The 14,364-nt window shown below is 38.4% G+C and overlaps 2 protein-coding genes across 2 annotated transcripts; both read right to left on the bottom strand.

Annotated features, from left to right (window-relative positions):
* Positions 1–1,301: 1,301 nt before the first annotated feature.
* On the bottom strand, positions 1,302–8,524 carry LOC116733491 (uncharacterized). The gene is made up of 9 exons (XM_032584344.1): positions 8,391–8,524; positions 6,805–7,110; positions 5,980–6,109; positions 5,734–5,799; positions 5,363–5,527; positions 3,548–3,597; positions 2,102–2,267; positions 1,834–1,994; positions 1,302–1,801 (listed from the first exon to the last, which is right to left on the bottom strand). The coding sequence occupies exons 1-8, from the start codon at positions 8,461–8,463 to the stop codon at positions 1,901–1,903; spliced, it is 1,050 nt and encodes a 349-aa protein (XP_032440235.1). The 5' UTR covers positions 8,464–8,524; the 3' UTR covers positions 1,302–1,801; positions 1,834–1,900.
* Positions 8,525–9,071: 547 nt separating this feature from the next.
* Positions 9,072–12,913, bottom strand: LOC116733494 (uncharacterized). The gene is made up of 6 exons (XM_032584348.1): positions 12,631–12,913; positions 11,685–11,804; positions 11,003–11,066; positions 10,634–10,755; positions 10,024–10,135; positions 9,072–9,812 (listed from the first exon to the last, which is right to left on the bottom strand). The coding sequence occupies exons 1-6, from the start codon at positions 12,773–12,775 to the stop codon at positions 9,719–9,721; spliced, it is 657 nt and encodes a 218-aa protein (XP_032440239.1). The 5' UTR covers positions 12,776–12,913; the 3' UTR covers positions 9,072–9,718.
* Between the last annotated feature and the right edge of the window lie 1,451 nt (positions 12,914–14,364).

Raw genomic sequence — 14,364 nt, 5'->3', positions numbered from 1 at the left:
TGACTTTGGTGTCCAATTCTTTGACATTTTCATGACTTCTTTGAAATGTATAGCTTTAATAGGTCTCTTGCATTTGTGTTGTGAAACAAATTTGTGTGTTAATTTAAATTGTTTTGTGACTTATGTGTTAGCTTATTGACATTTGTGGATAAATGTCTGGGATATTAACAATAGTGTTTGAGAAAAATTGTTATGCTAGTTTGAATAGTCAGATTTCTGTCCAATTCTTGGCCTTTCCTTTTTTTTTTTCCAAAAATGCCTTGACAAACATACTTGGTTTCCATGGCAATCACATCGGACTAGGGGTTTATTAGGACACTCAAAGACGCTTTGCATAAAATTTCCATTCATGCACACGTTCACACACTGATGATAATAAGCTAATCATTATGACTTGTAGCCACAGATGTTTTAAAAGTTATTTCTGGTTTTAGAAGATCTGTTTTGTTTCATTCAGATCTTTGGAATAAGAAGTCAGTGCCTGTTCCAGGTTTCAAAAAATGCCTCAACAACACATTTGGTCTCCTTGGATACGTTGCTTGAAATAAAACCTTAATACTTGAATTCAATCTGGAGAGACTCAGACGGAGATAAGAAGACAATTAGAAGAGTTTATTGACAAACAGAATTTAAAGTCTTTGGCGCTCGGGCCCCCGCTGGGGATAACGGTTATCGCAGCGTTAGCGATAGGCTTCAGATGAGCATCCGCGATGCTGTTAGGAACGTCATCCCCCCAGGGCCCGGCACTGGTGGTGGAGGTTGAAGAAGGGTGCGGGCCTCAGGACCGGGCGAATGGAGGAGAAGGGGTGGTGGTGGGTTGAGCTCGGCTGGAGAGCGGAGGACACCATGAATGAAGGTCATTATCAGCTGGGACTTGGTCGATGATTGGACGTGACGTGGCTTGGTCCGGCGTTGATAGGTCGACGATTGTGGGCAGGTCGCTTCAATTAACGGGTCCCGGTGGGGATAAAAGAGTCTTCCAGTTTGAATTTGCGCCTAGGCTTCATTATTACAAAAGTTTTTAGATATATATTTCTCCTGTATTATTTCCAAGTAGTTTAGTAGTTTACTCAACACATACCTTAAGATGTATGAATATGTACAGTGGAAACCTTGACTCAAATGTTCTGCTAATAATTTTGAGTGACATTCCACAGAAAAATCCACAGACAGGTTCCACTAAGGTCCACTGTGACTAGGTTTGTCTAATTCTGCAGCGGGGCTAAAGCCTAAAAGACGGGGCTTCATCCATGCTGTTGTAACGAGGGCTATCAATAAATGTGTAAATAAAACACAGCAAAGCAGGAAGTTTTCCTTTTTAACTTCACAATAAGAGTCTCAAACATACATGACCTCAGTTTACACCTAAAAAAAAACGACAACAAAAAATCCTTCCTATATAGGACTCTTACACTTTATCAAGCGAGGTTCATTTTGACAAACTTCACATCACAAAACAGACTTCCTGTCAACAAGAACATATTGAGGTGTTTTTCTACCACAAGATCTTTTGACGCTTTAAACTGAATCAAAGTTTCAGTAAAACATCCCGTCAGTTCACTGTGTGTCTGTTTCTTTTGAGACGTTTTAGGTCGTCATTCTAGTAACATGTCTATCTACAAGCTTTGAAAAGAATAACCATGTGGAGTTATGAAACAAAAAACAAAAAGAAAAGCCATAAAGCCATGCAGTACATGAATTTTAAATTTTAGTCTTTTTCTCAGTTTTCCTAAATGTTAAACCTAATAGTTAACATTTAAGGATGATGATGTATTTGCTTCCCAACCATATATATATATATATATATATATATATATATATATATATATATATAGTCTCTGTTCCTTGTGGTATGCTAATCTGACATCAATCTTAAACTTTACCACATTAAGTGTCAGATCTAAGGTTCTTTAACTTCCAACTTGTCCAGAAACTGCTGGAACTCAGGGTGGGAAGAATCCATACAAATTTGGCGTCCATCAGTCAGGCTGACACTGGAAGGCAAAAGACACATCGCTGGGTGTAAATTATGACGTGGGATTAGAAATGAAGCGGTGATCGTAATCGCACTGCTCGTGTCACAGCAGAGAGAAAACCTTACGAGATGAAGGCGGGACATTTGGATGATTGGAGTTTCAAATCCACCAAGTGAACGTCCTTCAGGTCAAAGTCGTTCCACGGTACAATTCCTATGCACTTGGCGCAAAGTTCTTCGAGAACAGAAAAATTCGGAGGTCCAATCTGATCAATCCTATGGCCTTCAGGGACTGGTATGAAAGCAATAAAAATATAATATAAAAAGTTGTACAGCTTGATAAACACAAAGTGCAATGTGAGCATGTTTCTTGGGAATAAAGAGGCTAAACTGGAGAAGGAGAAACACATTTCAGAAGTACAAAATCAGATCAGATCATCTGAAACTTTAGACAGTGAATAAATATGGCCATAAATAACTCACAATCAATTGTTGAAGTATTATTGAAAAGTTCACTGTTTTAGTAACTGAATCCACTAACTGGAACAAACATCATGGATTCATTAGTGTCAAAGTCTGATTATTTCTAGACTTAACATCTGGTATTTTTATTTTTTATTAAAACACAACTTTTAATATTTGAATATTGCGTCGGATTATGACATCAAACTCTGAGTTTTATCAGTGTATTACCTTGAAATGTTTAAAAGCCAGAGTTGAGGCAGAAGGACCCAAAACATTTAATCAAGCATGAGAAGCGACTGTTTAGCATATTTCTTTCCCTTATGCTAAAAAGCGTATGAGACTTTTACACTTTCAAAAGTGTAAAAGTTGCCGTCCAAGAAATTACTCACATAAAAGTAAAAAAGAAAAGAAGTATTTCTTCAAAAGGCTGCTATGATAATGAGTAAACTGATCATAACATCTGTCTAAATATTTCAAAATTATGTAGCCAGACAGACAAAAATGATAAGGTTATGTGCAGATTATGGTATTTAAAAACTACAATGAATAATAAAAAATAGTACAACTAAACAATATAATGATAGCACACCAAATTTAGGCAAAAGAACCACTTAAAAAAATTTTATGTAAAATTTATGAAACAAAGTAGTAAGTAGTAAATATAGGTGAGTCTGTTTTGAGTCAGTGAAGCAAACTACAGCAGGTAGAGCAGCCAGAATTTGTATTCAAGTAACAGCAGCAGTACTTCACAATATTAGTTAAGTAAAAATAAAAAGCTGATGTTAGAAAAAAGACTCATAAAAGTACATTTCTTCCAAAAAGTTACTCAACTCACTGCAGCCAAGTAAATGTAAGTAAGACACAAATCTGTGACGCTATTTTAATCTGTGCCGTTTCCAACCAAAGCCATCAAGTAAACAAAAGCACCAAATCCTTTTGCCACATGTTGATGTCATTAAAGGCAAGCCTGTACCCCCCCCCCCAAAAAAGTATGAAATAATTTGACTGAAGCTGAATCGCTTCTGGAATTTTTGGTCTTTTTTTTTTGTTGTTGTTTGTTTTCTACCAAAGTCACTTTAAACAATCCCTAGAAAATATAGCTTTTACCTTTGAGGTATGAAATACTCTCCACTGGATTCTTAACACGGTGTGTCTCCCTGTGGGAATGGTGGAAGGTTAGTTTTTATATTAGAAACAACTCTACTGCAGAACTGACGGAAGGCTCCTTTAGGGTGAGCCATCAGAGCACTGCCAAGTTAGCATTGGATTTTTCTTTCCCAATATATATATATGTACGTTTTTTTTTTTTTTTGTCAAGCAGGAAGATGGGGATTAGGACACTGACTACATGAAAAGAGAATGTAAAAAATTACACATTATAATTACAGACTGAAAGCACTTACAAACACGCAGCAGTTGTTATAAATAAACGGATAATTGGGGGGGTGGAGAGAGAGGGGGCTGTTGCCTTGAGGGGTTCAAACCCCCGACTCGCCTCTCACTGCAGCACAACCGCAAGACAGCAGTGACCTGTCATAGTAACTGAAGCTACCCTGAATATTTACAAGCCTCATGTTGACAGACTGAAATAACTTAGCTACTGTTTGTCAACCACATTGAAAAGCTTTTTTTTAAAAAAATCTCTATAAAACATTTCTACCTTTGTTCCTCTTCCATATTTTTTCCGCCCCCAAGAGCTTCTTTTCCTGTCTTTCCATCTTTAGCTCTCTGTCATCAGCTTAGAAAACACATTTCAAATGAAAAAAATAATAAATAACATTCTCCAAAAATTTGTTCGGCGCCCCCATTAGCACAGCGCTCCTAAGCTTTGCATAGAGTGCGTACCCACTTTTTGCGCCCCCCCCGCAAGGGTAAGTGGACATAGACGATGGATGGATGATACCCAATGAACATAATTTGTTGGCAAAAGTAAAATATGACAAATGAAAACACGTTGGCATAAATTGAAAAAAGAGTGACTGAGATGAAGAAAGGATTTCTCTTATTATATTCCCTTTATCCATCTTAGAGTTGAACTAAATTACTCTGAAAACTAAGATGAGTTTCACTGTTAGAATCACTGTTAGAATCGGCTGCTCCGGAGAGGCTGCAGTGCCGAGAAGTCGGTCGCTTCTGTTTGATTTCTCGGTAAAACAACTCATATAATCATGTCCAGGCTGTAAGGTTCAGTTTAATCGGCAGCTGCAATAACAACATTGCAAAATAAATAAATAAACGAGGTCTTGTGTGAAGATCTTCTTAAATCATTTTGTGTTGTTTTTTTTTAATCACCAAGAAAATCTGTCTTTTTTTTTTTAGACTTTTGACACTTAAGCCTGAGTGTAGGCTGTCTGGAAGATTCTGTTCTAATGTAAAATATGACAGAGAACTGGATTAAAAAATTCTACGTTTTGGTGACTCAAACATACTATCACACATGACTATCATGAGAATTTCTAAACATTTGCTCTTTATTTGCCAAAGTTATGAGGGGGGTAACCAAATGTTTCAGCTGTCTGGAATAATCTGTTCCCCCTCCATAACATGGGAGCTAATTATTTTTTCCACAAACTCTTTAACTATTTTTTGCCCTCTGTTCATGAACAACAAATCCTGTGAATTTGGTAACATTCGCTCATTATTTGCCAAAGTTAAGGGGGGGAACCAAATATCTTAGCAGCCTAAAATAATCTGTTTTTCCCTGTTTGTTCATGGGAACAAATGAATTGACCAGCAAGTCTTTAACTGTGTTTTGTCCTCTCATCATCAACAATAAATCCAGTACATTTGGTAACATTTGCTCTTTGTTTGCCAAAGTTAAAGGTAAATTAATTGTGCTGTGTGCTGTTAACATACAAAATGTCTTTACTTAGACATGAAATATTGTTCAGTGCGAGCATCAGATTAACAGGTAAAACTTACAAAACGTATTCGCCTCCATCTGGATCTCTATAACGTATAATTGAGTCAGAACCATCGGTTGTGGTTGCCAGGCGTGTCGGGGTGGATGTTGTGGTCTGATGTGTAGTAGATGAGATCTCAGGTGATGCTGTTGACCTTTGCTTCGGTACCCATCTGGGCAGAGACCTGTGGGTCGGTTGAGTCGTACATTCTTATCAGTAAATCAGCTTAGGGGAAACTGTCGCCATGGATACTCAAAAAGTCGCTTTTTAATCTGCCAGGAAATAGTTTTGAGTGCACTCTGACTATGTGAGATAAGACGTCCCGCAGAAGCTGTGCCTTTCGCAGGAAACTGTGATATCTCTCTGCAGAGCAGCATCTTCTGTACGTACCGATAAAAATGAGCCACAAGGCTGAACTGCGTCGCACAAACTTCCCTTCCGTCTTTTAAAACTTCACTGAAAGACAAGAGGTGGAGGCATTGCTGATCCTGTTTGAGTTCAACAAACAAGCATTATGATGATCCCGTAGAAACTATTAAACCCCCAACTTACACAGAAAGAAATACATTCGCGTTAACAAAGAATTTTAACCTGCTCTCTTCAAGCATCGTCTCCCGTAAACACACACCGACTCACATGTATTCAGTTGATCTGCAGGTTTCACTGGGATAGCGTATGCTCAGGCTGCTGACTTGGTAGTTCTCAATGGACGGCTTCTGGTTTTGCTCTTTGCAGTAGCATCCGTCTGAGACTTTGACGTGCCCATCTGACATTCAGCAAAGCAAAATGCATGTATGATCAAACAGAACATGAACATTCAATGACAAAAACTGAAGCGACAAGTTAGCCAGCCAGGAAGAAATAGGATCTCATTTGGTGCATCTGCTCATGAATGTAACAGGGCTCAAATTGGTTGGTAAATCAATCGACAGTGACAACACTATGCTTAAGCATTTGCCAAAACTTAGCCAGCACAAAAAGTAAAAGACCTCATGAAAATACTGGCTAAGGGTTGGTTTGTCTTTAGTGAAAAGTATCCTGTAACAACAAGGCCTTTGGGCACTCCAAAAGCAACGCAAGGCATTCTGGGTACATACAATCAAAACAAACGTGCATGTCCAGCACTAGCGGGCGAAATGGCTCCTGGTCTTTTGTGAAAGACAAAAGAGAAATCCTACAACTGCTAAAATCTGACAACTTCCGCGAAGACGGAAGTTGTTCTCGAAATCATGTTCAGAAGTTTGTGTGTCATTTCCTTCACTCGTTCACGGTGCCGCGTCACCACAGGCGAGGAGAGAAACAGGTTATTCAAAAGGTTTCGTCTGTTCGACTTTGCAGTGTAGAAGTCAACCACATCAGCTGGAAATGTAAAAATGTTGCAACTTCGGTCCTCAGTTGAACCAAGTCTACCGGATTACTAAGTGTGAAAACACCTCTAAACTCTGCGGGAAGAGGCCTCACCTGGACTGTTTAAATCAACGGGGGCGATCCTTGGTACTACTTCAGGACCATCAGCAGATGGAGAGTTTTCTTCCCCAGGCATCGGTGATCTATGAACATCAGGTTGTCCTACTTGTCTGGGTATTGGTGCAGCCAGATTGAGACTGTTGGTTTCTTTTCTAGCTAGTTTGGGTTCGGACTTTGTAGGCTGTGGGGTTTCAAAATGCAAACCGGTCGACCGAGGAGCTTCGGGAATTCTCAAGCAAAACTCTTGATGATGCATCTCTTCATCATGTTCAGGTGGCTTCTGTCTCCTCGGTTCCTTCTCTGTAGAGAGAAAATAATGAATGATTAAGAAGAAGACTAAATACACTTGGTTGGACGTTTCCTTTGAAAATGAAAATGTTCATCGGTGTTGTTGAGTAAACTTGAACAGCATCAGGTGATCCTGTTCTAGTTTGGTCGCCTACTAACTGGACAGTCGGTCCATTTGGCAGGGATTGACAGATTTTAGCTGTTAATCTGAAATGATGCAACTTTGTCATTGCGTAACCCAAACCGAGCAACGAGAGGCCGCTCTTCACTCTTTTCCAGATCTGTTGATAATAGGAAAGAATTCAGAAAGGTTGCGTCAATAGGCTAAGCTACGAAAACCAACAATATCATATCAAAACTTTCAAACAGATTATAAAAACCTCGGAGAGTCGAGGCAAAAAGACACGAGGGCAGCACTGTGACCAGAACAACCCGGTGAGACAGGCAAAACATTCAGCAATGTTTTTGTGCCCAAACAATAAAGTCAACGTGTGCCTATTAAATGAACAAGATTACATTTCTTAATGTCTTTTTTTTTCTTCTTCTTCTTTGGTGGCAAAATGACATGCCATGTTTCTATAGGGTGACCAGACGTCCTCTTTTTCCCGGACATGTCCTACTTTTCAGACCTAAAAAGATGTCCGGGGGGAATTTAAAAATCGTCCGGGATTTTGGTCAACTGCCTCAAAACACATTTCATAGCTTACAGTGCATTGTAGGGCACTGCGCACGGCGCTGCGTGTCACGTAATCCCTGAGCCGCGTCAGTGCGGGCAGCCCTGTTCTAAATCAGAAGATGGCTGTCAGTACGCCAACAACATGCGAAAGCGCAAATGTATGTAGTTTTCTCGCTTTTAGACTTTCTGTCCAGCACCCCCCCCCCCGCCCCCCCCGCTCCAAGGTGTCCTGGTTCCCCCCCCCCCCGCTGCAGGTTGTCCGGGTTTTCCCAAACTAAAATATGGTCACCCTATGTTTCTATCTGTCTAGTTTGCTGTCTGTATTCATCAGGGTGAATACAGACAAAATCCCAAAGCCTCATGGTTCTCATAGGACACAGAAAGATAGCAAAGACTACAGTTCTGTCGTTGCAAAAAATGTCTAGATAATTTCACACAATAGATAAGAAAAGAAATCAAAACTGAAGAACTTTATTCCTTTAGAGAATAATAACCACTTTCATCCAGTAGGTCCCTATTACCTATATTATACGCGTAACTTGTAAATCTGTTCAACACAACTACCCCAAAAAATGGATTATTATTAGACAAACAAACAATACTGTACTGTACTCACTTTCTTCAGTGCGTTGAAGCAGCAGAGCCGTCAGTAGCAGGTGAATGAAGAAGAAGGGAACCATCCTGATCATCTGGATGTGGATTCAACCACTCAGGCTCTGATCAGACTTACTGCCTTTGGTTATGCAACATGGAGTTTAAACTATGGAGGACGATCGTAATCTGATTGCCCAGAAGCAAATAAGGAAGGAAACGAAAGCTGATAAAGAATCTGCTAATAGACCCTACAGGCTGACCTTATTTGGTTGCTCCTGTGTGTATTTGTAATTAAAACAGAATAAAATGATTTGTTATGAACTCATATTAACAGAAGTACAATCAGTCACCCCAGAGTGACGACAGTTCATTTGATTCATCTCTCTGGCTGTTAAAGGTAAATGAATACATTTTTTATTTTATTTTATTGTTGGCTGCATAGTGAGGCCGACGGTAGCACCACTGTCATGCAATAAGGTTCTGGGTTCAAATCCCAGACTGGGGCCTTTCTGTATGGAGTTTGCAGAAAGACCAAGTTTCCATTTAATTGAGTTAAAGAATTTGTTGGATTCATCGAGTGTATTATGACATCATCGTCAAATAGGTCACTGTGAAGATCGCTCACACCCAAATACCTTCGTGAGATTTCAGGACAAAATGGAGGACGCCATTACGAATGGAGATTTAATTGCTGATTGTGTGGTTTTTTTTTTTTATTCTGCGAATGTTGACTAGTTCTGATTGAGCTCGTCTCAGTTTGTGACAGAGATTCAAAACTCAAAAGACTCAACAGTCACACGCTTATGTCAATCTGTGTTCTTCTGATGTTAAATGTTCATTTTTTTCCTGTAATCTTCCTGTTTCTATGAACATTTTTAAACAGATCAACGTTCATTTTTATGAAACCCAGATTCCTGTCACTGTTAGATTTGCTGAATTGGAGCAAAGGCTGTTTGGAACAACAGGAGAAATTGAAACGGCAAAACAATTAGAAAGAAAGTTTACAGATTTTTTAGATTATAGTATATATTGTGATTATATATTATTCCATTATACATTGACCAAGTTACAACTCATGGTTTTTTTTAGGGTTGAGCAAACAACATTCTGAATGCCATACAAGGTGGTTTGTAATTCTGATTTAATCTGGCTTTTCTTCTTCTTCTGTTTTTGACTTTGTGTTGATGTTTTGTGTCTTTCCAAAAAGAGAAACCACAATAAAAGTTAGAGGCTGTCAGTTGTTTTTTTGACATGCACAAACAGACAAAATTATCAAAGCATAAAATAATCATAATCTATCTCCACTGTAAGCAAAAAATCAAAAAAAACAAAATTGGGCTCTTGGTGCCTTTAAAATCTTTTTTTGTCTAGATCCTTCATGATCTTCTGGACCCAGAAGAGCTTTGGATTCACACAGATGTAACTTCCTGACATCATGACGAACCTGAAACAGAAGAGAAGAACAAAGCTGGTACAGTTGGAAACACAACTAAAAATCAAACATTAGCACTATTTTGAGTTAAATCTGAGGCTGTAACGTGACAGAATGAGGAAAGATTCGGTCACATCTCAGAAAGTATCTTTCTTAAGACAAGATACTTTCTTAGGATAATATTAGTGATTGGTATGAACTTGCTTAAACGGCCAACACTTACAAGACTGCAGACTTTGAGCAGTGGCGACCGGTGATGTAGTATGAACGGATCTGTTCTTTTGCCACCATTCTTATAGAAAACGTAAAGCAGCAGTGAAGAGCAACATTTGGACCTGAAAATAAGACAATCAAGTATTTTGCCACCATGAAAAGTGAACTTTTCACTTTTTTTTACACCAAACAGAAAGATGCTAGTAGTTCTGACAGTGCACAGATATTTCTCTGAAAGCATTTGTCATGTTAGCCCTTCCTATGGTAAAATGGAATGTAATTGCCAAACTTATTTAAACTCCAGGGGAAGTTTTGATGGTTGTACAGCCACAGAGTTCAAGAAACAACAAAAGGCAGTGGAATGTCATTGGAGATGTTTCAGCCTCAAAAGAACAATAAGTTTTAGGCTCTTTATCCAACATGCCTGGACATAAAACTGGAGCATGCTTTTATGTTTTTTCCTGATAAATATTCAATAAATCACCTTATAAATTCAATTCAGTTCATGTGTGCTGCACCAATTCACAATAAATGTCATGAGAAGGATTTTCACAAAAAGAAAAGAGAAGGAAATACAATTTATAAATAGAAATTTGAAGTTAGATCCAATATATACTCACTGTTAAAACGTCTTTGGTTGAGGTTCACATCCCGCTGCTCAGGTGGGTTGATGTTGACCTTTGGTTTTACTTCTGGGTTGATGTTGACATTTGGTTTTACTTCTGGGTTGATGTTGATTTTCCTGTTTAAATCAGTGGGTGGAATCTTTTACACATTTAATTTTTACTTGTAAAAACTATTTGAAAAACAAGATACAATTAATTTTGTAATTGGCAGGGCCAGAATTTTTTTTCCTGTTTCTATGAAGAAAAAAAAAACTATTTTATGCCCCCAAGCCCCTTGTTAGCTGGAGATAAGCACCAGCAGCCCTCCTGACCCCACTAGGGACAAAGGTGTAAGAAAATGGATGGATGGAAGAAACCACTCACATTTGAGGTGCAGCACTTGTGAGACACTTGTCCATGGAGTTAAAGTCTTCACTCTTCCCACTTGCTGCAGAGGATGTACAGTGTAGACATGCACATGTGAGTATGGCGCAAAAATAACATGTTATTTAACTGTGGGGAAGGAGGGATGCTGCTGCTGGCGGAAAGAGATGACAGGAAGTAGTTGGAGGATCATGGTGCGGCATTATCTGTAGTTACAAACTTATTCACCTGTGATTTTAATTGCGTTTCTTATTCAATGGAAACATTTGTGAATTTATTTTTGTTAATTATGTTTTCATATATATTAGCGTAATATTGACAATGTTTTTGACACATTTGTGATGGAAACACAGCTAATGTTAAAGCAAGAAATCCATGCACGTCTTTGTACACAAGGCCTTCCGTGCAATGCCAGCTCTTTCACTACCAGTGACGTGACATTCGGTGTCTCATAGTCATGATGTGACCCTGGGAATCAACATTTCCAAGCTGCCACCCTCACCTGCCACCAAGCCTGCGTTGCAGTTGACTTGGAACATGTCTTTAGAACGAGTGTCATTAAATTTGAGGAAACTTTCCATCTCTTTTCAATAACGGCAATACAAATCAGAGTTTATAATAAAGTAAGATGTTAATCTGTTGTCCTAAACTGAAACTTGATGCCAGGAAAACTAAAGCTTACCTTGCAGAGTCGTGCCGGTGGTGATGACTTCCCTTTCTGTTGGTGTCCAGTTAAAATCGAATTTATGTGTCATACAAAACTCCGCCTTCTCAGAGCTGCTGCTTCTTTTCTCGACAAACACTGCAAATGCATTTTATTTTTTTCAAAAGGTAAAGGTAATTTTATTTACATAGCACATTTTCAGCAACAAGGCAATACAAAGTGAATTTACAGGAATTAGAAGGAAATACAAACAAAATAACAAAGCAAAGGAAAAAGCAAAAGAAGAAAAATAATCTAATGTTGATCTGAAGTATGTAAACTAGGTACTCCTATTCAGGGTTGGTAGATACGTATAAGTAAGTATCTTCTAGTCTGAATCCTTTTCTGCTTTGGAACAATAGGAGTCCTTTTCTGGATTCTAAGTTGTAATCCCTGTTCTGGGTAGCTAGCTAAGTGTAAGTAAGTATTCTCTGGACTTTCTAAATATGCTCTAAATTTGTAAAAGTAATGAGTACTCCACAATTTCTAAGTAATAATAAAAACTAAATGTTCCTGTTCTGGAAGAATTTTTTCTGGATTCTAAGTTTGTTCTAATTCCTTTTCTGGGTTGCAACAATAGGAGTCTCTCTGCATAATAATCTAAAAATTAACCTAATATTGCTCTAAATAGTGAGTACTCTAGAGTTTCTAAAAAAATAAGCTAAAGAGTGACTAATAAACTAATAAACTAGAGTCTCTGGACTCCAAGTTTGTTCTAATTCCTTTTCTGGGCTAAAAGTGAGGACTCACTCCACAGTTTCTAATAAAATAAAAACGTCACACAACGTCACACACAACGCTTTAAAGGCCGCAATTTTAAGGCAATGGCAGTTACAAAACAGAAACTAAGGCCGAACATCACAGGACATAGAACATATTATAGAAGCTGCATCAATCAAAGTTCTGCCCCTTCTTCTGTTCTTACCCAAAAAAGAATCTGGTGTTGAAAAGAAGAGGATCCACAGGAGGTTCACCAGAACCAAACTGACCCAAACCCTCCGAATCATGTTTCTGCCTGCTGATGGTTTGTAACATCCTGCTGCTGCTGTTGAAGGTGAACTGAGAAGCATGTGACAGGAAGCTGACCTACAATGCTATGCTCGCCTTGTGTGTGTGTGCATTGGTGGACATTTTTAGATTTTAACCACAAATGACACAGCCCACCGTTTACAGCCAAGCCACATTTACCAGTAAAGCACTTTCAAACAACAGTTATCAAAAAAAGATGAGCATAAAACATTAAAAGTAAAAATTGAGTGTAACAACATGAAAAATAGGAGAAAACAATTAACTAAAAATTGACGTCTTGTTCTGGGCTGAAAATCAAGCAGTTGAGGTGAGTCTTAAGAACAGCTCTAAAGGAGCAGGATTGAGTATTTTCCAGGAACACGATGCCAGTTTATAGTTCAATCAAGCAACTATGTTACCCATCAGTTCTTATAAAAATGCTGTATATTTAAAACATGACTTGAAAAAAATGTACTTTGTAATTTAACGCCTTGAAATTGGGTCTCTGCCTCTTTAAGAAGCTCCTGCTCTTTCTGAAACTCCACCCTCAGGAAGTTATCACAACATGGCTCCTCTATTAACCCTTTAACAATGTTTTTACCAGATCTGGTGCTACAGAAAGCAGGTTACAGAGACTGGAGACGTTGCTAAGTTTTTAGCAAACATCTGGTTTCAAATAAGCAGGTTAAGAGAGTCTAAAACACAAGGTTGAACTTTGGACTTTTAGAAGGTTCCTTTGTCTAAAAATCCTTAAAAGGCCTTAAATAACAAAACCAATTTATAACGGGGAGCAAATTGATTGAATGTTTAGATTTTTTTTTCTTTTTCTTTTTTAAAGAATGAGGTGCACAAGTTTGGTTTTCTTGCCATTTTCTCGATATTTTTGACCTGCATATCAAATTCTCTGTTGACATTCCTAAGGCTGGTGTGAAAACCTCAGCTGATAATCTTCATTTTGTGGTTTCAATGATGCCTGTAGAACAGAGGTCTTAAACTATTTTCACACAACACATCTTGATTGTGAATCCATCCATCCATCCATCGATCCATCCATCGATCCATCCATCCATCTTCTAACACCTTTGTCCCTAGTGGGGTCAGGAGGTGTTGGTGTCTATCTCCAACTAACGTTTTGGGTCACGTTGGACAGGTCGCCAGTCTGTCGCAGGGCAACACAGAGACAGACAGGACACACAACCATAAAGACACTCACACACTCCTAGGGAGAATTTAGAGCGACCAATTAACCAGAGAATTCCAGGTCTCGTTAAATTGTTTCATTTTTGCATACTATTGTTGGCTTGGATCAGCTCATAAAACTTCTATACGTTCACTCTGTTCATTTACTTCTATTAATAATATAAACATTATGTTGTTTTTTTAGGACTCCCAATTCAGAAGTGTGTAAGAAACAACGTTTTTGTCTCCAATATATGGAGTTTGGTTTTATCATTACTTTTTATTAAAGACACAAATACGTCCATATCAAAAAAAACAATCAAAACGGGAGTAAATGGAAGAAAAACAGATGTCGCAAATATAAGTCACAGATTTACAGAAAGGTTAAAACGCCAACGGTTCCACATTCTGGACTTCAACCTGACTGAGTTTTGTGCGGTATCCATTAGCAACAGGGTAGAATTACATTATC

This window comes from Xiphophorus hellerii, chromosome 14 (assembly GCF_003331165.1).
Source record: "Xiphophorus hellerii strain 12219 chromosome 14, Xiphophorus_hellerii-4.1, whole genome shotgun sequence".
In the NCBI taxonomy this organism is placed as follows: domain Eukaryota; kingdom Metazoa; phylum Chordata; class Actinopteri; order Cyprinodontiformes; family Poeciliidae; genus Xiphophorus; species Xiphophorus hellerii.
Note: the sequence above shows the minus strand (reverse complement) of the source record. Positions and strands in the feature narration are given on the sequence as shown.

Excerpts from the sequence above, each read along its gene's own strand:
- LOC116733491 (XM_032584344.1), bottom strand. The coding sequence starts at position 8,463 with ATGATCAGGATGGTTCCCTTCTTCTTCATTCACCTGCTACTGACGGCT. Across the intron at positions 5,800-5,979 it reads TGCAGATCAACTGAATACAT|TGAAGTTTTAAAAGACGGAA; the intron begins GTGAGTCGGTGT and ends CTTGTCTTTCAG. Across the intron at positions 3,598-5,362 it reads GATGGAGGCGAATACGTTTT|GGAGACACACCGTGTTAAGA; the intron begins GTAAGTTTTACC and ends CCATTCCCACAG.
- LOC116733494 (XM_032584348.1), bottom strand. The coding sequence starts at position 12,775 with ATGCTTCTCAGTTCACCTTCAACAGCAGCAGCAGGATGTTACAAACCA. Across the intron at positions 11,067-11,684 it reads CACCGGCACGACTCTGCAAG|CAAGTGGGAAGAGTGAAGAC; the intron begins GTAAGCTTTAGT and ends CATCCTCTGCAG. Across the intron at positions 9,813-10,023 it reads TGCTCAAAGTCTGCAGTCTT|GTTCGTCATGATGTCAGGAA; the intron begins GTAAGTGTTGGC and ends CTTCTGTTTCAG.